General features: G+C 36.0%; 1 protein-coding gene across 1 annotated transcript in view; it reads right to left on the bottom strand.

Moving 5' to 3' along the window:
* The window catches only part of DNAH12 (dynein axonemal heavy chain 12), a 278,772-nt gene that overhangs the window by 59,466 nt on the left and 192,741 nt on the right, over positions 1-26,565 (bottom strand). The window contains exons 51-59 of the mRNA XM_055273198.2: positions 24,756-24,887; positions 22,770-22,859; positions 21,650-21,790; positions 19,480-19,721; positions 18,316-18,463; positions 17,873-18,018; positions 10,629-10,843; positions 9,313-9,505; positions 6,629-6,821 (exon numbers count right to left, since the gene is read on the bottom strand). Coding sequence (XP_055129173.2) covers positions 6,629-6,821; positions 9,313-9,505; positions 10,629-10,843; positions 17,873-18,018; positions 18,316-18,463; positions 19,480-19,721; positions 21,650-21,790; positions 22,770-22,859; positions 24,756-24,887 — 1,500 coding nt within the window. The remainder of the gene's footprint in view (positions 1-6,628; positions 6,822-9,312; positions 9,506-10,628; positions 10,844-17,872; positions 18,019-18,315; positions 18,464-19,479; positions 19,722-21,649; positions 21,791-22,769; positions 22,860-24,755; positions 24,888-26,565) is intronic.

The raw sequence follows: 26,565 nt of genomic DNA, 5'->3' as shown, positions 1-26,565 counted from the left end.
CTAAACTTGAATCCTTAGCATGAAATGCTAGGCTTAAGAAATATAAATACATTTTAAAAATCATTTACCATTAATGGCCTAAAATCAAAGAACAAGATATTTTCTAAGAAATAAATACTGTGGGCTGGGCACAGTGGCTCACGCCTGTAATCTCAGCACTTTGGGAGGCCGAGGTGGGCAGATCACCTGAGGTCCAGAGTTTGAGACCAGCCTGACCAACATGGAGAAACCCTGTCTCTACTAAAAATACAAAATTAGCCAGGCATGGTGGCGCATGCCTGTAATCCCAGCTACTCTGGAGGCTGAGACAGAAGAATGGCTTGAACGTGGGAGCGGAGGTTGCTGTGAGCTGAGATCGCGCCATTGCACTCCAGCCTGGGCAACAAGAGCAAAACTCCACCTCAAAAAAAAAAAAAAAAAAGAAAAAAAAGAAAAGAAATAAATACTGTGAGTATAAGTTAAGATGTTAAAAGAGGGCAACTCATTACTTGTAAAACTTTTCTGGTCTGTGATATTTATATATATAATACTTTCCAAAAATAAAGACTAAACTTCAGTCAGGAAACCATTGGAGTAGCAGTAGGGGTAAACTTTGAAATCTCTAGAATAAACTCGTAAAGTTTTGTTTGTGTTTGTTTAATCTTGTGGGTTTAGGGAAAAGGGAAAAGTAGATTTTGACTATGTTGGAGAGCCTTCCCTGAAGATGTTTTTTCTTATATTAGGTGGGTGGAGAAAGGTAGAATAGAAGTCAGGGTCAGATACAGAGTATGTTTTAGCTCAAACCATATAATGAACATAAAACTGTGTCTGCAATGATCAAAGGGATCCAGTCAGAAAGGTCCTATCATTTATTATATTTTTCTCACTGTAAGATGAAGTACTTGAAGGAATAAATAATTATATCTCCCTTTCTCTTCGAGTCTTAATAGGAAATAAGCCATTAAATGCTCCCTGTCTTCTCTCCCCTTTGAAAACTAGTTTGGTGAGGGAACAAGTAGCAGCTTGTTCTGCTCTGATGGACAGGTATTGGGAAAGGAGACACTACAGAATATCTCAGCCATGGTCCCAGACTGGGGGCTGCCACAGAATATTACTCTAAGACCCTATTCCTTTGGCTCCCACAAGATGAAAAACCCAAAACAAAACAAAACAAAACACCAAATAGTACAAGTGACCAGAAAGAATGATTACAATCACATTCATGCAAAATAAATCTATCCAAAAGGGAAGGGTGCCTAGACCTTTAGAAAGTCCTCTGTCCAGCCAGGCACGGTGGCTCACACCTGTAATCCCAGCACTTTGAGAGGCTAAGACAGGCGGATCACTTGAGGTTGGGAGTTCAAGACCAGCCTGACCAACATGGAGAAACCCTGTCTCTACTAAAAATACAAAATTAGCTGGGTGTGGTGGCGCATGCCTGTAATCCCAGCTACTTGGTAGGCTGAGGCAGAAGAATCGCTTGAACCCGGGAGGCGGAGGTTGCAATGAGCCAAGTGACGCCACTGTACTATAGCCTGGGCAACAAGAGTGAAACTGTCTCATCATCATCAACAACAACAACAACAACAACAAATCCTCTGTCCCAGAGCAAGGGTGCATTGTGGGGTTGGGGGGCAGTGCAGAGATGCTGAGTAATTAGTGCAATCTCTGTTTAGGTTTCTTTTTATTTTTTAATTACCCTAAAGTGAAGGAGCACGTAATTCATTGGGTGGGCCAAGGAAAACCGAAAGGACTGAAGATCAATAACGTTAGCTTACAGAAGTCATTCTGTAATACCATTTAATTGTGTTAACTTGGGCCTTGGCCAACCTTTCTGGGCCCTAGTTTTCTCAACTATGAAGTGCAAAAAATAACTGCTTGCTAACGCCTTTTCTGCTTATAACATTGTATTATTCTATAAAAAGAGAAGTAATATAAAAATATCATTCAGGGCCGGGCACGGTGGCTCATGCCTGTAATCCCTGCACTTTGGGAGGCCGAGGCAGGTGGATCACCTGAGATCAGGAACTCAAGACCAACCTGGCCAACATGATGAAACCCTGTCTCTACTACTAAAAATACAAAAAAATTAGCCCAGCGTGGTGGTGGGCGCCTGTAATCCCAGCTCCTCAGGTGGCCTGAGGCAAGAGAATTACTTGAACCCGGAGGTGGATGTTGGAGTGAGCTGAGATCACGCCCACTGCACTCCAGCCTGGACAACAAGAGCGAAACTCTGTCTCAAAAAATATACATACTTATATATATATACACACACACACATATATATATACACACACACACTCTATATATACACACTCTCTATATACATACTCTATATATACACACACTATATATACACGCTATATATATACACACACTATATATACACACTATATATATATACACATATATACACTATACACTATATATATACACACACACATTTTATATATATATATATTATACCTCTCATTCAGCTCTGCTAGGTGAATTTGCAATAAATCCATTATTGGCTGTAGACTACTTGCCTCTCTTCCTCCACCTGCCACCCTCAACTCTCATACCTGTCTTCCCGACAAACGACAAGATAATGATGGAATTAATGTCTAAGAATCTCTATTTATTCCTAGAATCCCTTATTGTTCAATCAACTAGCAACTACCTCCACCAAGAACTCCAATCAGAAACAGAGGTAAGACAAGCTCTCAAATTCAATTTTCTGGAGAAGAGTCAATTAAAACCTGAATTAACCCAAGTAGCCTACCTTACCTATCCAATAATACCTATCCGATACTTCTAATCATACCTTACCTATCCAATAATAATATCTATCTGATATTTCTAATAATACCTTACCTGTCCAATAATAATACCTTTCCAATACTTTTTTTTAAATTATACTTTAAGTTCTAGGGCACATGTGCACAACGTGCAGGTTTGTTACTTATGTATACATGTGCCATGTTGGTTTGCTGCACCCATTTACATCAGGTATTCCTCCTAATGCTATCCCTCCCCTCTCCCCTCACCCCATGACAGGCCCTGGTGTGTGATGTTCCCCAGCCTGTGTCCAAGTGTTCTCATTGTTCAATTCCCACCTATGAGTGAGAATATGCAGTGTTTGGTTTTCTGTCCTTGCGATAGTTTGCCTCAGAATGATGGTTTCCAGCTTCATCCATGTCCCTATAAAGGACATGAACTCATCCTTTTTTATGGCTGCATAGTATTCCGTGGTGTATATGTGTCACATTTTCTTAATCCAGTCTATCATTGTTGGACATTTGGGTTGGTTCCAAGTCTTTGCTATTGTGAATAGTGCCGCAATAAACATACGTGTGCATGTGTCTTTACAGCAGCATGATTTATAATCCTTTGGGTATATACCCAGTAATGGGATGGCTGGGTCAAATGGTATTCCTAGTTCTAGATCCTTGATGAAGCGCCACACTGTCTTCCACAATGGTTGAACTAATTTAGACTCCCACCAACAGTGTAAAAGTGTTCCTATTTCTCCACATCCTCTCCAGCACCTGTTGTTTCCTGACTTTTTAATGATGGCCATTCTAACTGGTGTGAGATGGTATCTCATTGTGGTTTTGATTTGCATTTCTCTGATGGCCAGTGATGATGAGCACTTTTTTCATGTGTCTGTTGGCTGCATAAATGTCTTCTTTTGAGAAGTGTCTGTTCATATCCTTTGCCCACTTTTTGATGGGGTTGTTTGATTTTTTCCTTGTAAATTTGTTTAAGTTCTTTGTAGATTCTGGATATTAGCCCTTTGTCAGATGGGTAGATTGTAAAAATTTTCTCCCATTCTGTAGGTTGCCTGTTCACTCTGATGGTAGTTTCTTTTGCTGTGCAGAAGCTCTTTAGTTTAATTAGATCCCATTTGTCTATTTTGGCTTTTGTTGCCATTTCTTTTGGTGTTTAATCATGAAGTCCTTGCCCATGCCTATGTCCTGAATGGTATTGCCTAGGTTTTCTTCTAGGGTTTTTATGGTTTTAGGTCTAACATTTAAGTCTATAATCCATGTTGAATTAATTTTTGTATAAGGTGTAAGGAAGGGATCCAGTTTCAACAGAGTTATAGACCAATGGAACAGAACAGAGCCCTCAGAAATAACACCACACATCTACAACCATCTGATCTTTGATAAACCTGACAAAAACAAGAAATGGGGAAAGGACTCCCCATTTAATAAATGATGCTGGGGAAACTGGCTAGCCATATGTAGAAAGCTGAAACTGGATACCTATCCAATACTTCTAATACCTTACCTATCCAATAATAATACCTATCCAATACTTCTAATAATACCTTACCTATCCAATAATAATACCTACCCAATACTTCTAATAATACCTTACCTATCCAATAATAATACCTACCCAATACTTCTAATAATACCTTACCTATCCAATAATAATACCTATCCAATACTTCTAATAGTACCTTACCTATCCAATAATAATACCTACCCAATACTTCTAATAATACCTTACCTATCCAATAATAATACCTACCCAATACTTCTAATAATACCTTACCTATCCAATAATAATACCTATCCAATACTTCTAATAATACCTTACCTATCCAATAATACCTATCCGATACTTCTAATAATATCTTACCTATCCAATAATAATACCTACCCAATACTTCTAATAATACCTTACCTATCCAATAATACCTATCTATACTTCTAATAATACCTTACCTATCCAGTAATAATAAATATATTTTAAAATGTTCAGTCCAAATTTAGTTCTTCTGTGTATAGATACCATATAGATCAGACCAGGTTGTAAATAATTTAACAGTAAGATATTCTCTTATGAGTTTAAATTTATGTTTTGGTATTTTATCATTTTCTTTTTCCTTTCCAGCAAGGCTACTCTAGCACCTTCCTTGGGGACCGGAAGCAAATCAGGATCTTAAGATTTCTTAAGAATACTAAGATTTAAATCAAAAGATTTCTAGGATTCTCAATATCGTGAAAATGGCCATACTGCCCAAGGTAATTTATAGATTCAATGCCATCCCCATCAAGCTACCAATGACTTTCTTCACAGAATTGGAAAAAACTACTTTAAAGTTCATATGGAACCAAAAAAGAGCCTGCATCGCCAAGTCAATCCTAAGCCAAAAGAACAAAGCTGGAGGCATCACGCTACCTGATTTTAAACTATACTACAAGGCTACAGTAACCAAAACAGCATGGTACTGGTACCACAACAGAGACATAGATCAATGGAACAGAACAGAGCCCTCAGAAATGATGCCGCATAGCTACAACTATCTGATCTTTGACAAACCTGACAAAAACAAGAAATGGGGAAAGGATTCCCTATTTAATAAATGGTGCTGGGAAAACTGGCTAGCCATATGTAGAAAGCTGCAACTGGATCCCTTCCTTACACCTTATACAAAAATTAATTCAAGATGGATTAAAGACTTATATGTTAGACCTAAAACCATTAAAATCCTACAAGAAAACCTAGGCAATACCATTCAGGACATAGGCGTGGGCAAGGACTTCATGTCTAAAACACCAAAAGCAATGGCAACAAAAGCCAAAATCGACAAATGGGATCTCATTAAACTAAAGAGCTTCTGCACAGCAAAAGAAACTATCATCAGAGTGAACAGGCAACCTACACAATGGGAGAAAATTTTTGCAACCTACTCATCTGACAAAGGGCTAATATCCAGAATCTACAATGAACTCAAACAAATTTACAAGAAGAAAACAAACAACCCCATCAAAAAGTGGGCAGAGGACATGAACAGACACTTCTCAAAAGAAGACATTTATGCAGCCAAAAAACACATGAAGAAATGCTCCTCATTACTGGCCATCAGAGAAATGCAAATCAAAACCACAGTGAGATACCATCTCACACCAGTTAGAATGGCCATCATTAAAAAATCAGGAAACAACAGGTGCTGGAGAGGATGTGGAGAAATAGGAACACTTTTACACTGTTGGTGGGACTGTAAACTAGTTCAACCATTGTGGAAGTCAGTGTGGCGATTCCTCAGGGATCTAGAACTAGAAATACCACTTGACCCAGCCATCCCATTACTGGGTATATACCCAAAGGACTATAAATCATGCTGCTATAAAGACACATGCACACGTATGTTTATTGCGGCACTATTCACAATAGCAAAGAGTTGGAACCAACCCAAATGTCCAACAACGATAGACTGGATTAAGAAAATGTGGCACATATACACCATGGAATACTATGCAGCCATAAAAAATGATGAGTTTGTGTCCTTTGTAGGGACATGGATGAAACTGGAAAACATCATTCTCAGTAAACTATCGCAAGGACAAAAAACCAAACACCGCATGTTCTCACTCATAGGTGGGAGTTGAACAATGAGAACTCATGGACACAGGAAGGGGAACATCACACTCCGGGGACTGTTGTGGGGTGGGGGGAGGGGGGAGGGACAGCATTAGGAGATACACCTAATGCTAAATGACGAGTTAATGGGTGCAGGAAATCAACATGGCACATGGATACATATGTAACAAACCTGCACATTGTGCACATGTACCCTAAAACCCTAAAGTATAATAAAAAAAAAAAAATAAAAAAATAAAAAAAAAGATTTCTAGGATTCTTTTTTCACCTGCTGTTTCTTTGTTATTTCATTGGACATCATTTTGGCAGAGTCTAAGACTTTAATTGCGCTTTCATCTTCTAAAATGTTTCCTTCTGATGATGATAATGTTTCTAAAATTTTTTTCTCTATGTCTTTCAGCTGTTTCTTGTTAGCTGCAGACTGAAGAATAAGGACATTTCGTTCCTCTTCTAATTCTGGTCTAAAAAGATAGAAACATTTAGTCCAAATTTGTAGTATTTTATCTAAATTTATATCTAAGTGTTACATATCACAAATTTGTAGACATCTAACACAAACTAAGGTGATTAATTGCTTTATTTTAAGGGAAAAATACTTTCACACACATAACTATTGGAGAAGTTCAAGCAAAAAGAGCATTAATTGTATACACGTAAAATGTGGCAATAACATGCGCCACAGTGTCTAAGAATACATTAGACTTATCCATATGGCATAGCTGGTATGCAAGAGTAAGAAACTCAAAGTATGAACTTCTTATCTATTTCTTGATTTTGTCATCACTAAGTTTCATTTTCATCATATTTTCTATAGTGGCAAACATTGAAAGGATGACTGGTCATAAAACTGACTAAGTGAAAAGCAAAAACTGGCACTTATGTCAAAACACTTATGTCAAACAAAAATGGGATGAAACTTCAAAATAACAGTCTACCATGGAATAGAATATGTTACAACATGGTTCCATATTGGACACTCTACAAGTGGGATTTAAATATTGGAAGAAACACTTCATGGTTACATATTTTCACTTTTAATTTGATTTCATTTACTAGGCCAATTGATAATGTTACATTTAGATTCAAGTGAAATCAGATTTCCTTCCAGAAGCAATTCTTTACTAGTAGCCCTCCCAGGTAAAAAATAATACATATTTGGGGTTTTACATTTAAGTCTTTAATCCTTATTATAGGCACAGGCAAAGATTTCATGACAAAAACATCAAAAGCAATTGCAACAAAAGCACAAATTGACAAATGGGATCTAATTAAACTAAGGAGCTTCTGCACAGCAAAATAAACTATCAGAATGTACAGACAACCTACAGAATGGGAGAAAATTTTTGCCATCAACCCACCTGACAAAGGTCTAATATCCAGAATCTACAAAGAACTTAAATAAATTTACAAGAAAAAACAAAAAAACCCCATTAAAAAATGAGCAAAGGACACAAAGACACTTCTTAAAAGAAGATATTTATGCGGCCAACAAACATATGAAAACAAGCTCAACATCACTGATCATTACAGAAATGTAAATCGAAACCACAATGAGATACCATCTTATGCCAGTCAGAATGGCAACTATTAAAAAATCGAGAAACAACAGATGCTGGTGAGGCTGCAGAGAAATAGAAACGCTTTTACACTGTTGGTGGGAATGTAAATTAGTTTAACCATTGTGGAAGACAGTATGGTGATTTCTCAAAGACCTAGAACCAGATATACCATTTGACACAGCAATCCCATTACTGGGTATATACCAAAGGAATAGAAATCTTTCTATTATAAAGATACATGCATGTGTATGTTCACTGCAGCACTATTCACAATAGCAAAGACATGGAAACAACCTAAGTGCCCATTAACTATAGACTGGATAAAGAAAATGTGGTACATATACACCATGGAATACTATGCAGCCATAAAAAGGAACAAGATAATGTCCTTTGCAGAGACATGGATGGAGCTGGAAGCCATTATCCTCAGCAAACTAACACAAAAACAGAAAACCAAACACTGCATGTTCTCACTTATAAGTGGGAGCTGAAAAATATGAACACATAGACACAGGGTAGGGAACAACACACACTAGGGCCTTTCAGGGCAGGTAGGAGGAGGGAGAGCATCAGGAAAAATAGCTAATGCATGCTGGACTTAATACCTAGATGATGGGTTGATAAGTGCAGGAAATCACCGTGGCACACGTTTACTTATGTAACAAACCTGCACATCATGCACGTGTACCCTGGAACTTGAAATAAAAATAGTACATATATAAAGTACAAAGAAAACAATAAAACTACCCATAATCTTACCACCTCAGAGATAATTACTTTAACATTGAAGCGTATTTCTTCCCAATCTTTTTTTATTCTTTTTATATATGTAGATAAACATCAATCTTTTTTTCAACAAAATATCACCTATTCTGGATATAGTTTTATATGCTGCTTTTTCCTTCTTTTGCTAAGCATTTTCTTATTAATATCCTGTATATATATATATATATATATACACACACACACATTCATATATATACGTATATATACACATATATATACGTATATATATATGTGTATATATATACAGTAGCCATTCTTTTATTCCTTTACTTTCTTAATAAACTTGCTTTCATTTTACTCTGTGGACTCGCCTTGAATTCTTTCTTGCACAAGATCCAACAACCCTTTCGTGGGGTCTGGATTGGGATCCCTTTCCTGTAACAATGGCAGGTAACCTGAACCCGGCTGCCCATACTAAAAGCCCAATATAACATGGTTGGCTTATAACTTACTTGTTACAGATGGCTATTTTAGAGGATTATGTGATTATTTATAGTAAAAAAGTATAAAATTTGACAAAGTTTTAAAATATTCACAAAACAAAAATATTAATGGCCTACAAATATTCCTTTTTAAACCATCTAGAAGCATCTAAGAAAATACATACCTCTCTTTTGCAACAACAATACCTAGTAATTGATCTTCAAGTCCTTCTGGAGTTATCATGAAATTGAGCAAAGACACTTTTGTAGCCAGCTCTGGCATATAGTGTGGATTTCTCAGTTTTGTGGTGATATAAAATTTGAAATCAAAGGAATACTCAATAATGACCTCACCAAGTCTGATGCAATCAATGCCACCTATATTTCAGAAAACAAATGCATAACAAGTGAGCTAGTTACATAGCCCCTCACGCTATGTACTTCTATGGCCTTGCCTAGGTTACAAATAAATGGTCCTAAAGTAATTTAAAATAGAAAACAGGGGCAGGCTCGGTGGCTCACACCTATAATCCCAACACTTTGGGAGGCCAAGGCAGGTGGATCACTGGAGGTAAGGAGTTCAACACCAGCCTGGCCAACATGGTGAAACCCCATCTCTACTAAAAATGTCATGGTGGCACACACCTGTAATCCCAGCTACTTTGGAGGCTAAGGAACAAGAATCACTTGAACCCAGGAGGCAGTGAGCTGAGACTGCACCACTACACTCCAGCCTGGGCAACAGAGCAAGACTCTGTCTCAAAATGATAAAAATAACATATAGAAAACAGGAGTGGCAAAAGTCACAGACACAGCAGCAAGTAGGCAATTATACAGCAGGACTCTTTCTGGGTTAATATAGAACATTTTCTCTGGTTGTCACAGAGCTTTGTAAATCAAGATTTCTTTTGAGCTTTCTTCCTCCATCAATTTTCAATCATGATTCTAAAATATATGTAAATGACTAAAGCTCTTAAAGGTAATAGCACTTGGCAGAGACAAATTTTTATAAACAGAAAGATATTAGGTGGACAATGTTTACCTAAACTCAACTCAGGCCCACATTCACCATCACTATTCATGGTGGCTAATTCCTGTAATCCCAGCAGGGATCACTTGGGAGGCTGGGGGAGGAGGCTGAGGGAGGAGGATCACTTGAGGCCAGGAGTTTGACACCATCACTACTCATAACAATAGACTTTTTGTGGTCAAGGGTCACAGGATAAAAGAATTTCAAGCTGGCTTCAACTTCTTTATGTCCTCTGACAGTCTAGGTAACAGTGGTTAAGGCAATGAAGAGAGGGCAAGGTATTTATCTTAGAATACCTGGCTAAGGTTCATTCCTGATAGCTTGTTCCAAATTTCCTTTCACTCATAACAATGAGCCAGAAGTTCTGCATTATTAACATTATTATTAAATTTATGTAGTAGGCTTCTTTCATGCCTCCAAGATAATTCAATCATCTTTCAGTTCTACAGATTAATAGTAATTGCTTTATACCTTGTTTAAAAGTTTGTCTAAGTAGTAAAGGCTCCAAAGATGGATCCAGTTCTTCACCAACATTTTCTAATAGAAGTGGAGTTCCCAACTGAATACAGTTTTCCAGTGTTCTCATATAGTCTGAATCTGATAGCTTAATAACACTAAGCTGATTTTCTTTTTCAGAGTTTTTGATCCACTTATTGGCTTGACCCTGGGGGTCAATCATTAAAGGCCTAGAACATAATAAGAAAAATTCTGAGAGGAAGACATAAACGTTGAGATTTCTTTAAAATTATATAAAAATAAACATCATCATCAATCTGTACAAATACAAAGCATTTCACATACATTATCAGGATTACTCTTCACAAAAGTCCTATGAGAAAAAAGTGAAAAGGAGTTTTTTTGTTTTCTTATTTTTCAAATGAAGAAATTCAGTCTCAGGAAATACTCTGCCCAAGGTTCCAAGGTTCCAAAACTAGTTCAGTATTAGAAGTAGTAGGACCTTGTGAATCTATGAGCTCTGCTCTTCCCAATATAATATGCTGTCTTCATGGTAATTTTAATACATGACATCTGTTAATATGAAAATAATACTATAAAATATTTGATAAACATTTAAAACAAGAGATCTACTAGCATATAAGGGATTTTCTCAGATTATGAGTAGAATTACAAACTGTGTCCAAGTTTAGGGTGGTATATATCTGAGATCTATTTAGGAGCTTCTTCTGAGTTAGTATAGTAAAGACTGTATTCACGAATATATGATTCATGGTTCAGATGTGTAATATATGATGTGCTTTTCCTCATGGATGATGCTGATGGTCCTAGGTTTCTCTTGCATTCAGTACAGTACCTTAAATGTTCTTTTAAAAATACAGCACAGAGGCTGGGCGCGGTGGCTCAGGCCTGTAATGCCAGCGCTTTGGGAGGCCAAGGCGGGCAGATCACCTGATGTCAGAAGTTCAAGACCAGCCTGGACAACATGGTGAAAGCCCGTCTCTACTAAAAAAAAGTAAATAAATACAGAAATTGGCCGAGTGCAGTGGTGGGTGCCTGTAATCCCAGCTACAGGGGAGGCTGAGGCAGGAGAATCGCTTAAACCTGGGAGGTGGAGATTGCAGTGAGCTGAGATCACGCCATTGCACTCCAGCCTGGGCAACAAAGATTGAAACTCTGTTTAAAAAAAAAAATATATATATATATATATATAATTTTATTTAATTATATATAATTATATATATAAATTATATATTTAATATTTATAAATATGTAAATAAATATATATGTATATAAATAACAGAAAAGGAAGTTTTTGTCCCATGCCACTTCAGCTTTCTCATTCTGTTTCTATTCCAACAGCTTCTAGGGCTAGGGCTAAAATCCCCTTTCCCTGTGAATAAGCTCTTTAATTTACTCTCAAATAACTGTGTTCTTTAGTTTCTTTCTTTACCAAAGACAAAACTAGCTAACTGGATGTTTTCTTTCTTGGCTGTAATTGTGCTGAAATCCTACTTAAAGTACAAAAAGGTCCAGACGGTACTTAAAATCTACTTTTCCTACCACAGCAAAGAAAGCAAAGGCATTCTGCAAACAAGAAAGTTATTTTCTCACAGAAGTTACCTAGTAATTAGGCTAGTAGATGCTTTTAGTACCTTTCAAGCCCCTGTTTAAAGGACATTATTTTCTTCCTTTCATGTCTTTATTATTGGAAAAATACGGTAAGTGTTCATTCCCTCACAAAATGTTAACAACACCTATAAATTAACATTCTAATGTTAATAAATGTCCTTGGTAATGCCTAAATAAATGTTCTTGGTTATCCAATAATTAGAGATTCTTGTCTACTCTGAAAGAAATCTATTTAATATAACCTTATGGGAATACTGGAAAATTGGATTGTTGTGTCCATCATAGAAATAAGGCCAGGCCATGGTATTTGCATTCTAAGTATACCTTACTCTAGGTATGAAAATAACACTAGCCTACATTTGAGATCTTTGAGCATTCTGAAGAAAACAGCATTATCCATCTATGTTTCTGACAGAGGTGGTAATTTGGAGGAAAATAAGCTTTGCTGTTAAGTAGCCAAAGCAACGTATAAACACTAAAAAAGGAACACACTATTTTGCATTTTATTTTTTTGTCTCCTACCTCCACCTAGGAGACATAGTAAGTGTTTTCATCATGGTTGAAACATAGCCAAATCAGAACTTAAGATATAGACTAAAATGAGATATTCAAAGATAATTATAAAAAACTAACACTTCTTGAGTACTTATGTGCTAAGTGCTTTCTCACAACATTTCTATGAAGTAGGAGTTATTTTCATTTACAGATGGGGAAACTGAGGCATTAAGAGGTCAAATACATTACCAAAATCTCAAGACAGAAAGTGAGGAAGTTTGAACCCAAATGCCCTGACTCCAGAGTCTGAACTGCTCTCACCCATTGCACAATATTATAAACAGACAAACTGTTAGAAACTATAAAGAGCAAGCACAATGATTAATTATAAACTACGGTCACAACAGCATGACTGGCTAAAGATCCTTCTTCCTCCTAGTACTGATGGATAAAATATGATATTATTTTAAACGCACGGGTTAATTGAGGCTTGCATTTAAAAGACACATACCTCCATTCACACATATCTAATACATAGATACAGAAAAACACAGGTGCCGAAACGGATAAAACTAAAATCCAGAACAGTAAGTTTGTGAGCTAAACTGACAGCTGCACTTGGGAAGAGTGTCAGTCTGATAACCTAGAGGCTCATTAGATCCATACGTGGGGGGAGGCTGGAACTGAGACCTTTGCTTTAAGCTGAAACTCACGAAAGGCTTAATGAAGTCACTGATAGAAAAACTTCAACCCTATGCATAAAGAGATAAGAAGGAAATGTTTTGATTCCCATCTCATATCTGGCTAGGAAAAAGTGTCTCCTGAAAATGTGAATGTGTAGCTGTGGGTCTATATCTCATACAGGTTTAGGATATAAATTTATACCATCTACATGACTGAGGAAACTCCAAGCTGGAAAATTAACATGTTTGTGGCCAGTAATACTCCGAAGAATCCTGGAAGAAGTAAAGGCAACACACACAGTGCAGATGAAAGCAGATTTGAAAGTTTACCCCTACTGCCACTCCAGTGGTTCCCTAACTGAAATTTAGTCTTTTTTATTCTTGGAAAGCATAATATATATATGAAGATCAAAGATCAGAAAAATTTTAATGAAATGTCTTCTTTTAACATCTTAACATATATACTCACAGTATTCATTTCTTAGAAAATGACTTGTTTTTTGATTTTAGGCTATTAATGGTAAATTACTTTAAAAATGTACTTGTATTTCTTGAGTGTAGCATTTCATACTAAAAAATCACCGAATGAATTATACAATTTAAAAGGGTACATTTTATGGTACATGAATTATATATCAATACAGCTGTTAAAAATGATGGGAGGTGGGGGCACTACAGATGCCTGCAGTTCCAGCTACATTAGGAGGCTGAGCCCAGGAGGTTAAGGCTACAGTGGGCCATAATTGCACTACTACACTCCAGCCTAGGTGACAAACTGACACCCCCATCTCAAAACACACACACACACAAACACACGTGCATACACACCTGGACACATCAAAGTGCTGAAAACTAAAGACAGAGAAAACTTGGAAAATTTCCAGAGGGAAAAAAAAGATACATTACATAAAGAGGAACTAAAGGAAGACTTAGAGTAGACTTCTCATCAGACTATGTAGGTCAGAAGCAATGTAGTGATGTCTTGAAAGAAAAAACAAAAAGCCCCAAAACAAAAGCAAAAAACAACTGTCAACCCAGAATTCTAAACTCAGCAAAAAAAAAAAAAATCTTTCAAAATGAAGATGAAATAAAGACTTTTTTCAAGGTTGCTTAATAGATACAGAAATATAGTTAAGTAGAAGGCATAAGATCTAGCATTTGATAGTACAGTAGGGTAACTATAGTTAACCATAGGTTACTGTATCGTTCAAAACTGCTAGAAAAGAAGAATTGGAATATTCCCGACATAAAGAAAATATAAATGTTTAAAGTCATGAATACCCCATTATCCTGATTTGATCACTGTACATAGAATGAATTAAAATATCACATATATCCTTGAAATATGTACAACTATTATATATTAATTTTTTTAAAGATTTTTTTTAGACCAGAAAAAGAAAAAAACTGAATTCACTGCCAGTAGACCTGTTCACATGAAGTGTTAAAGGACATTCTTCAGGCAGAAGCAATGTGAAACCAAACAGAAACTCAAAGAAATTAAGAGTTCCCAAAATGAGAAAAAGATGAAGGTAAACATAAGACTTTTTTTCTTATATTTAATCACTCTAAAAGATAAATTATCGTCTAAAGTAAAAATAAAGAGAATGTATTATAGAATTTATGGCATATGAAAAAGTGAAATATATAACAGCACAAAAGACAGAAAAGAGATAGAATTATACTGTTGAAAAATACTCATGCTATATATATAATAGCATAAAATTATTTGAAGATATTCAGTAATAAACTAGAGATGGATGATATTATAAACACTAGCACAAACACTAAAAATAGGGAGTGTTTAACCAATAAGCCAATGTGGACATAAAATGGAATCATAAAAAAAAATTCAGTTAATCCAAATCCAAGTAGAAAAAGAAGAAAAAAGGAACGAAGAACAAAGGAGACAAATAGAAAAGAACAAGATGGTAGATTTAAATCTAAGTGTATCAATAATTCCACTAAATGTAAATGATCTAAATACTGTGATTAAAAGTAGAAAAACAAAGTCATTTTAAAAGCAATTCACAAGTCCTCACTAAAAGTAGAAAGACTAAAGGGACAAAGCAGTGAGGAAGTAGTGGATAACTCCTTCCAGTAGTGCTGGAGTAAATGGCTATCATTATAAAATAAATAAAATTACCTTTCATCATGTCCAAAAATGCAAAAAGAAGGAAGCAAACACGAGAGTCCTAATTGTAAAAAGTACACTGCTTTTCCAGGTCATGACTTTTTCTGAGAACTACACGCCTGGTCTTCAATACTCATGTTTATTACTCTGGCTTGGGCTCCGCAGCTATAAGTTACTAGACCTAAGGTGAATATTTGTCCCAAGCTAGACCAATCATATATTTTTCACAGGAATTAGAATTTGGACTCAGTGGTCACAGTTAATCTATATTACTCAACTGATTTTTTTTTTTTGAGACAGAGTCTCGCTCTGTCACCCCGGCTGGAGGGCAGTGGCATAATCTTGGCTCACTGCAACCCTCTGCCTCCCGGGTTCAAGCGATTCCCCTGCCTCAGCCTCCTGAGTAGCTGGGATTACAGGTGCACACCACCACGCCTGGCTAATTTTTTTTTTTTTTTTTTTTTTTTGTATTTTCAGTAGAGATGGGGTTTCACCATATTGACCAAGCTGGTCTTGAACTCCCGACCTTGTGATCTGCCTGCCTCAGCCTCCCGAAGTGCTGGGATTACAGGCCTGAGCCACCGTGCCCAGCCCACAACAGCATTTTCTAAACTGCAATTTAAACAATCTGAATGGTCACGAAACACATGGAAATGGGTTCTAAAACAGAATTAACAGACTCAAGGATCTAATATTCTGTTAAACAGAATGATCCCTGCTCTACCACAGAACACATTTTTTATAACTAAAATATATTCTTTTTCAGATTATATTAAATTTCGCTTATTGCTTAGAAGTTTCAACCTAAGTATCTTTGCTCTCAAGTTTTGAGTGCAAACTCAATATATGATTATATACATTCTTATTTTATTAAAACAATACTGTCAATATAAACAGGAGTTAGTTGTTTTGAAGCTTCCAGAAAGATTTGAAAAGAATATAAAACAAACAATAACTCAAACTTTCAGGATGTTAGATTTTCTTATATCTTTAATTTATCTCATCTAAAAGAAGACCAAAATTTCCATTATGGTTTTAAAGGCAGTGAGTGTGATATCCTATTCCACAATTCACTCCAGCATAGTAATTAAGAGCAAGAATTTGAAAGTTAGATTGCTTTGATTCAAATTCTGACTCTATCACTTATTCGCTAAGTTATCTTTACTAATTTAAAATTACTAAATCATTCTGGGCTTCAATTTCCTCATCTATAAAATGGTATAATAATAATACCTAACTCACAGGACGTTGTGAAGATGTAGGGCACTTAGACTAGTACCTGATAAATCTAAGAGCTCCATAGTATCTATTACAGCATATTTGAGACACAGTCCCATGAAAAGACTTTTAAAATTAGATGATAGTGTCAGTACATAACCATTATAGAAAACTATTTCTCAAAGAAAGTAATTTTCCAAGTTTTTCAAAGTGATAAAAATAAAAGGATAACAATAAAGGCCATTTGAAAAGTTTTTATAGTTATCAGACTAACAACGATAGTAAATAAAAAAGTACCCATGAAATTGCATAAATTATCAAGTTATAGTATCTTGAAGATGGGTAGCAATACCTAGTTAAGATAAGAAATAGCCCAGATGTCCATCAATAGGAGAATACGTGAACAGTGATATATTCATAAAATGGAACTCAGCAACAAGAAATAGAAACAGAGTACCAATGCATGCAATAACATGGATAAATCTCAGAAAAAAATATGCCAAAAGAAGCCTTACCCAATAACATATACATTATGATTCCTTTAAATGAAATTCTAGAAGTAATCCATACAAAAATAACCTAGACAAAACTAACCTATGGTGGGAAATAATCAGAACCATTATTTCCTGGTGTGGGATGAGGGTAGGGATTTACTGGAAAGGAACATAAGGAGACTTCCCTGGTGGTAGTCATGTTTTGTATCTTGATAGAGATTTGGGTTACACCGGTATATATCTTTGTTAGAACTCACTGAATGGTATGGTTTTGTGTATTTCATGTATGTAAATTTTACCTCAAAAGAATAAAACATAAGCAAATATTGAACTTTAGTTGATGAGATGCATGCTGAAGTATCTGGAAGGAAGTATACCTATGTCTGCCATTTACATGGAAATACATTTTAAAAGACGGGTTGATGGAGTGATAGAGGGAAAGACAGGTACATGATAAAGCAGCAAGAATACTAAAATGTTAATTGCAGAATCTAGGAGGTGGTAGTTACAGTAGTGCTTATGATAAAATTCTTTCAACTTTTCTATATGTTTGAAAACTTCCAAATAAAACAACAGAAAAAATAAATAGTTTATATTCCTTACCAACGCCTAGAGTTGTTAACAATCACTCCGTTATCTATGGAAAATGTATCTGTTGGTAATCCAGCAATATTCCAAGCTCTGATTTTTACTGGATCACCCAGGGTTTTACTCAACAAGAACTCCTCTGAACATGGGATTTTTTTCTTCTGTAATAAATAAACAAAAATCTGTTTTTCTTCATCTTGTTAACTAAAATATTTTCTAAATTAAAATATCGGTTTGTCACTAGGTATTATTTAATAACTCTAAGGAACGGAAAGAAAAGAAATTAAAAGTTGAACTGTGGAAGTATTTTACTGATGAAACAAGAAGCAAAAAAAGAAAGACCCCATGTTTTCAGTTATTTCTTCTTTTCTGTCGTTATTATCATCCTTTCCCCCAAAATGTCCCAAAACATACTTTGGATGTTCTAAAACAAGACTTACAAAATATAAAACCGCTACCTTGCACAACATGCTCCAATCTTTTGTACATGTTTGTCGAAAGCCAGAAGTGAAAGCACCAAGGTAAGCTATTACTCCTGCTGATACTAAGACATCGCCAGTTAAATTTTCATATGTTATCTGAAGGTCATCTGCAGCTTGGGCCCATCTGTGCCATCAACCAAAGGCAAAACAGATTTACAACAGAGAATGATGTGAGACAGTAATTGAAAGGGCAAGAGCTTCCAGTCCAATTCTGTAACAAAAAGCTATAAAATGTTGGACACCTGCTTATCTGTAAAATGAGGTTGGAACCCTTCTAGCTCTTATATGCTATAACATGTATCTATATTATGTGAATGACAATCTTCCTTTCATTACTAGAATATTAGACATTTCTTACAGGACTTGGCCCTTCAGAAAAAGCAAAAACAAAAACAAAAAAATCCAAACTCCAACATTTTGCCTAATAATTTTCTCTTGGATGATTTGGTCTAGTGGCTGTGCTATTTGTTTCAGTATTTATTGTTAGACTGTAAAACACAGGAACATTTGCAATTCATTGCCAAAAATTATATTTAAGCTGTATAGAAGCTGACATACTAAGATTGGTATTTTTTCCATTTAATGAAACCCATACAATAAAAAAGTGTATTCCAAAACTAATCTGTACTACAAAGTCTTGTCAAAGACATATTATTACTTTATCATGCTATTAATTCAACAAATAGAATAAATGAAATAGCTGGCTGTCCAATCCAAGTAAATACATTAGAATAAAGCTTACTGGCTTTGTTAGATCAAGCCAGTTATATCTTCCTTAGCATAAAATTTAACCAATGAATCATGCATTCACTACTCCCTCCAAACATTACAAAAAATTTTGAACATACATAAAATTGGAAAGAACTGTACAACAAACAACTACATACTCACCACTTGGGTTTAAAAAATTGTTACCATTTGCCTTGTTTGTCTCTTTTAAAAGACCATGTGAAAGCAATTTGTAAACACCATCCTCAAGACTGGTATCCTTGTTTGGAGAAGCCTGGCCAGGTGTCTTCCAGAATGTCCCACATTCTCAACCAGCCATTGTAAAATCAGTAATCACAATAAATACCCAAAGAAGGTCACATATTCAAGGCTGACATTCCTAAATCTTGTTAAAACAAATAGAAATCTGACCTTGATTTTTCTCCACCCAGTCCTCCAATTAATTGTGAGGCTCTTTCAAGTTTCTTAGCACAGAGTTCCACCTGGTCTTCTAAAGCAGCCTTTTCCTCTGTTTTCTCAAGAAATGTCATTTGTAAATTTTCCAGATGATGTTCTACTTCTGCCAGCTCTGCTCTCTTCTGATTCAAAAGCTCCACTGTCTCAGCTAAAGATTTCTGAGCTTCTGATAAGCGAGCTTTCTTAGGAGCCACTACCTTTTTGGGAAGAATATATGCAGATACGATGTGTACTATGTAAAATTGATATCTATATAATTCCTCCCTTATAAATATTATGGATTAGAAACGCATTGTAATAAATTATATAAACATTTTGCCTTAAATCTTGTTTTTACATACAAAGTAAAATATACCTATATATTTTATAAAATAGATAAATCTGGACTAGCAAATTGTTACCTATAAATAGATAATTTATACTGGGCTAACAAAATGTCAAAATATGTAGCAAAAATGTCACAAGATGTCTCAAAATAATGAGTAGGTGTCACTTAACTGTTGTCAAATAACAGAGAAAAACAGATAACATGAAATAATAAGTGTTTGTTTAAGCACATGAATATGTTTTGGGTGTTTTTCTTTCCTTTCCAAGCTTGTGATTTTCTTCCCAGTCAGACTGAGGCTTTTATCTGCCTTGCCAGGATTAGTGCTGTGATGGTAGAAATAAAAAGGAAGAAAACCTCGATGCTCAGTTTCCCTACCGAAACTGAATTTTCCTCAACAAATCTTGAAAAGCCACACTTGACTGAGAGAAAAGGGATTTCCTAAAAATTTTTTTTATACTCATCAGGCTATCAAGAATGCAGTTTGGCCAACTGGATCACCAAGCGTCCTCTAAGCCCTTGGTACAAAGAATGTAGAAGATGACCAGAGAGAGTGTGTGCCTGTTAGAAAGAAGATAGACCTAACTCTTCTGGTAAATTGCCATGAATGAAGCTGAAGGCAAGGAGGGACAAGAGAGAGAGAGCAGTGTATCAGACACAAAATGCTCTGCTTTCGTTCTGCTGCATTGAAATCATGAAAGAAAATGTGTTAAATAAGTAGACAGAAAGCAGGAAGCTCCCTTTTCTGCTTCTCACTTCAAAGAAGACATTGCTGCATATTTCCCTCCCATGCTTCTGTATCAACATGGGGCAACTTGTATCAGAATAAAAATGGCAGTGTGGAGTTATAGAGTGGGAAGGCAGGAAAAAGCCTGAGTGCCTTGGCTTCTCTGCTTTGTAGAAAGGATCCACAAGATTCTACACATCTGTGGAACATGTGGAAATTAGCTGAGCTACCATGAGACTACTGTGTGAAGGGACAAGATGTTTAATGGAAAGACATCCTAGATAAAATTAATTTTATTTCTTTAACAGGTTTATTCAGGTCTGCTCCTTTGAAACTAACAAAGTCTCTACCTCTCTGTAGGTACATGTACATATTCATTTAGGAAGACCTTCCCAATTATTACAGCTTGATCATTTATTCTATCTTCTGAGCTTGTTTTAAACACAAGCTACCCATATTTTCATCTACCTTTTTATTTATATTTCTTTCTTCCTTAGGTAGAATTCTGCAAGCTGCAAGGGCAAAGCCTTTGTTGCCCTGGTCCTTTGCTAGCCAAATTTACAAAATGCTCTTAACTATTCTCTGCTCTCCCGGAAATTTGGACCCAGTGGGTATTCCATAAAAAGTTCTATGTCAACGCATGTTCTTGTTTCAGGGGATCTTTCCATGCTCTGCCTCTTAACTCTACTGGATCCTCTTACTTCTGATCCTTTGAATCAACTTTTTAATCTGGCACTTTCCCCTTGATGTTTTAGATTTTTCTTTGCTTCTGCCTCATCAAACCTTAATTCCCTTTTGTCCTGGGTCCTAAAACTATAAGTAAATCTGACTAATTCTACTCATCATCTCTGCTCCTGCATCACTACCACCCACACCAACCCCAACCAGCTTATGTTATGCACAAATATTCTCCTCGTCTACTAGGTATGCAATCAATATATGATAATACACTACAGCAGGACAAATTCTCTCTGTGGTCACTTTGAGAAATTTCTTAACCAGTAAATATAAGCACAGATTTTAATTCCTGGGAATATCTTAGTAGAACACAGATGTGCTAATGTTCAAAATACCTTTGCAACTCTGTCGTACACTTCCATGGCCATAATCCACTTACACAGACCCTCAGCTGCAGAAGAAGCTTTAGCAACCTTAGGGGGATCAAATTCAGGGTTTGTTAAGTACTCACTACGAATCTTCTGCATAACAGTCACCTATACAACAAAGATTGAAATGTTAAAATTTCAATATAGATCACATAATCATCAGATGGAAAAAAAATATGCAATAAAAACATTTGTATAAAAAAGTTAATGTTGGCTTTAAAAGCCAAAATAAGTATTTTGAGATAATTTAAAAATAAGCATAATTATAGCAGAAATACATCAGATTTGTGAGCAAAATATGCAAATGTATTACAGATATTAAGGCAAAGTGTTTCTTCCAAAAATATTAAAAGACTTACAGGTTTAGGCCGGGTGCAGTGGCTCACACCTGTAATCCCCGCACTTTGGGAGGCCAAGGCTGGCAGATCACTTGAGACCAGGGGTTCGAGGCCAGCCTGGCCAACATGGTAAAACCCTGTCTCTACTAATAGTACAAAAATTAGCTGGGCATAGTGACAGGTGCCACTATGAGTAGTAATCCCAGCTACTCAACAGGCTGAGGCAGGAGAATTGCTTGAACCCGGGAGGTGGAGGTTGCAGTGAGCCGAGATCCCGCCACTGCACTCCAGCCCGGGCGACAGAGTGAGACTCTGTCTCAAAAAAAAAAAAAAAAAAAAAAAAAAAAAAAAAAAGTTGAGAGAACAAATGGAAACAATGGAAAAGAACAATTAAACATTAAGAATTTGAATAGAAAATAATATGCTATACTTTTAAAATCTTACATAAATTTGTATATCAGATTTCTTAATAATTAATTTATCATAAGAAGACATTTAGACAACTCTTTCAAGTCAATTATACACTAAAAGAGTATCTTATTAAATAACTTTTAAATTATCTGAGACAGGAATGGTTTTAAACATTATGAAAATTCATAGTATCATTAATACATGTAGTATCTCTTTATTAATTATCTTAATCCTAGAATGGACTATTTCTATATGTGTTGTAAACTATTGCATAATATTAACATTCTTAAACATTTTAGCCAAGTCACATTTATAGAAAAAAACCCAATGCAACTCACTGGAATGTTGTCCTTGTCATATTCTTTCAAATCTCTTAAGAAATTCATATCTCCCAGAAGTTTTTTGCTAGGTCCCCAGTAATCTAATATCTACAAATAAAATTTATGGAAATTTGTTAAATTTGCAACTAAAAATGCTAGATGCAAAATTTTTCTTCTTGAAGTTTAAGAGGCATTATCGAGAGAAACTAATCATATACTTTTTGTTTGTTTTGAGATGAAGTCTTGCTCTGTCGCCCAGGCTGGAGTGCCGTGGTGCAATATTGGCTCACTGCCTCCCAGGTTCAAGCGATTCTCCCACTTCAGCCTCCCGAGTAGCTGGGACTACAGGCATCTGCCACCATACCTGGCTAATTATTGTATTTTTAGTAGAGATGGGGTTTCACCATGTTGGCCAGGCTGGTCTCCAACTCCTGACCTCAACTGATCCACCTGCCTCAGCCTCCCAAAGTGCTGGGATTACAGGCGTGAGCCACCATGCCCAGCTTAATCATATACTTTCAAAATATCAACTTACATCTCCCTGGAAATTAAGACTTTCCTCAAGAACATGTTAAACATAAAATATTTTTAAATATGGAAATGCATTTATAGACTGAATTTGTTTAGAAAAGTAAACACTGAAAGTAAAATAATGTGATTAGTTCTTTTGAAAACTTAAGCTACTTGCATAAACGCCATCTCAATTTCATATAAGAAAATAAATTTTTATTACTTCGAAATTTATTTTCCTTTATTCTTTGACTCTTTCAAATAAGAAAGGTAGCAAACTTTTTCTTAAAGACAAATTCCTCCCTTACGTAGGCTCTCCAAGCGAAATTAAAGGAGAAAGCAGAAGGCCAAAGAGTACATGTTGCTCTGCCAACCATAGGGTAAAAGCACATGCTACTTATACTGGCAAAAGAGCTGAAATAACCAGCTGAAAGTTCTTTTTTCTACTTCCAGAAGCCTGATAGGGAGGGGTGTGTGTGTGTGAGTGTGTGTGTGTGTGTGTAAATGAGAATAACTTAATAAGGTAAGAGCCTATTTATTTTCTTTATTATCTCAATGAAGGACAGAATGGCCAAAAAAAAAAAATCTAATTCTTTAATTCAGGAATTTAAACCCAGGTATTAAAAAAACCTGAAAATTAGTCTGTAAATTCAGTTTAGAATACTATGCCTTCCTTTTTAAGGGATGTACCCTTGAATAATAATTTTAATAATAACAGCTAACATTTATTGTGCACCTATTGTGAGGCTTTATACCTAAGAACTTTATAAGTATTAACTAATCTAATTCTCTTATTAGCTTTTTGAGGTAGATACTATAAGCACTGTCTTTTTTTAATGGAATTGCACACATGTTAAATACCTTAACCAAGGTCACACTGCTAGTGGGGTCCGGATTTCTGAATATAGACATTCTAGCTCCAGGGCACATGCTTTTAACAACTTTGCTATACTGCTTAACTCAGATTTTTTGGAATACCCAGAAAGGATCTTAGCTGGAAAAGTACAGGTACCTCAGTGTTCATTTAGTTCCAAGCCCATGGTAATGGAGAATTCTACATAGACAGAAAAGGAGATGGAAGCAACTAGAACCATATTTTTTTTTTTTTTTTGAGCTGGAGTCTCACTCTGTCACCCAGGCTGGAGTGCAGTGGCACAATCTTGGCTCACTGCAACCTCTGCCTCCTGAGTTCTGGGTTCAAGCAATTCTCCTGTCTCAGCCTCCTGAGTAGCTAGGATGACAGGTGCCTACTACCGCACCTGGCTAATTTATATATTTTTAGTTGAGACGGGGTTTCACCATGTTAGCCAGACTGGTCTGGAACCACGTTTTTTGACACTACATTGTCTTAGCTTTACCCTAGAATATATACAGACAATATCTGGAAAACAATGTTTCTTCCCTAATTTGGGTACTGTTGATATTTGATAATAGTTGCTGCTGACAAGTTCTGTACATTCATGAATATGATTCAAATCTGTGTCAAGTTATTACCTTGCCTCCAGTTCCTGAAGGATCTGAAATTTTTTCTGGTTTTATATCTTTCATGACACAAACAGCAGCCATAACTAGTTTAACACCAGATGGAGGATTCTTCATCGATTTCACAATCGTAATGTCGGCTGGCTAAAAGAAAAAAACAAAAAACAAACAGGACATCTTCAGAATAGATTACTTTTAAATAATGAAAAATTTTAAAGTAATGTTGGGGAATAATAAAAGCATCCCTTTTTATTTGAAATCAAAGTTTTTTGTTTTTTTTTTTACTTTAGGTTATGAAAGAATTAGCAAAAGAGAATTCAGCACAGATTAAGACTAATGGTTCTCAAAGGTTGGGAGGGGTCAGTCATAGGTGCCTATGAGAATATAATGGCAGCTATAAATCCACCAGAAAATATAATTTTTCACATATACAATCACATACCACACCCATACGTGGAACCTAGGTTAAGAATCCTAATTTAGACGAAGACTTAACTCTATATTTGCTTATATATATTAGTTGTATTGAAGAAGATGAAAGAAGAGGTACATCTCAATTCCAAACCTATTTTTTAAAAAGGTATATATTGTTATAATAGTATAGATTCACTTACCCACTCCAATATATTTCTGACATTTCTTGCAAGATGCAAATGCTGGAAAGCTAACAACTATATATCTTAGTTTTTCATGCAACTAGAGTTCTGGGTGAGAATTAGATTCCAGATCACTTGAGTGATACTAGAATTCGGACAATAAATGGGGAGAGTGGCAGGGTGCGAGACATCCATCGTGACAATATAGATTATAGTGGAGGTTACATGTCAGTGCAGGAAGCTCTGCAGGCTTCCTACTCAGAGTGACAGCTGCTCTAGTAGACCATTTCTGCAGCGTGGCTTTGTGAGTCATTCCTGGAAGCTCAGCCTGGGATCTGATTCTTTTACCTCTTCCAACAATTCTGTAATCCATTTATAAAATTCCCTGAAGAATCTTTGTCTAATACTAAATAGAGTCAACTCTCTTCTCTGAAACTGAACTCTAACTCAGGTAATACAGCATTTGATATCAGGAAGGGTATAAGCAACAGACTCTCAATGAAAGGGGAACCTAATATTAATGACCTAAATTGGTGAGAGTTTGAAGGCATCAAGAATCCTGTATCAGGGGATGGAGTGCTGCAAGTTCATGGAACATAGGGAGAAGTTACTTAAATCAATGCTCATGGTCACCTAGAATGGAGTGCCTCTTAAAACAAGTCTTTGTCAAACTAAGTAGCTGCTGTAATAAATCTCTAAGGAGAGAATGCAGAAAGATCACAGGGTAATAAGTGACTCTTAAATGTGCCAGAAATTAGCCAGGCATGGTGTCATGTGACTGCAGTTATAGCTACTCATGAAGCTGAGTTGGGGCGGGGGGTGGGGGGATTACTTTAGCCCAAAAGTTTCAGGTTGTGGTGAGCTATGATCACATCGCTGCACTCCAACCTGGGTGACAGAGTGAGACCCTGTCTCAAAAAACAAACAAACAAACAAACAAAAAACAATAAAAGAAAAGAAAAAAGTACTGAGAGCATGAAGAAAGAATATAATAAGCTCATAGTTTTAAATTCCTGATTCACAGCACTAGGACATTTCTATAAATGCCCTAAAATAATCTTGTCTTATAAGTACAGGGCTGATGCTACTGAAAAATCAGAGTTTGATCTTGTGAGATGCTGAATTATCCATAGGTTGAGTTTACAGTCTTGTCAGGCCTGTTACATGAAAGATTAGGAATGATTAGGAAAAAAGGCGAAGAATGGGACCTGAATACACTGTTGACT

This window comes from Symphalangus syndactylus, chromosome 1 (assembly GCF_028878055.3).
Source record: "Symphalangus syndactylus isolate Jambi chromosome 1, NHGRI_mSymSyn1-v2.1_pri, whole genome shotgun sequence".
Lineage (NCBI taxonomy): Eukaryota > Metazoa > Chordata > Mammalia > Primates > Hylobatidae > Symphalangus > Symphalangus syndactylus.
Note: the sequence above shows the minus strand (reverse complement) of the source record. Positions and strands in the feature narration are given on the sequence as shown.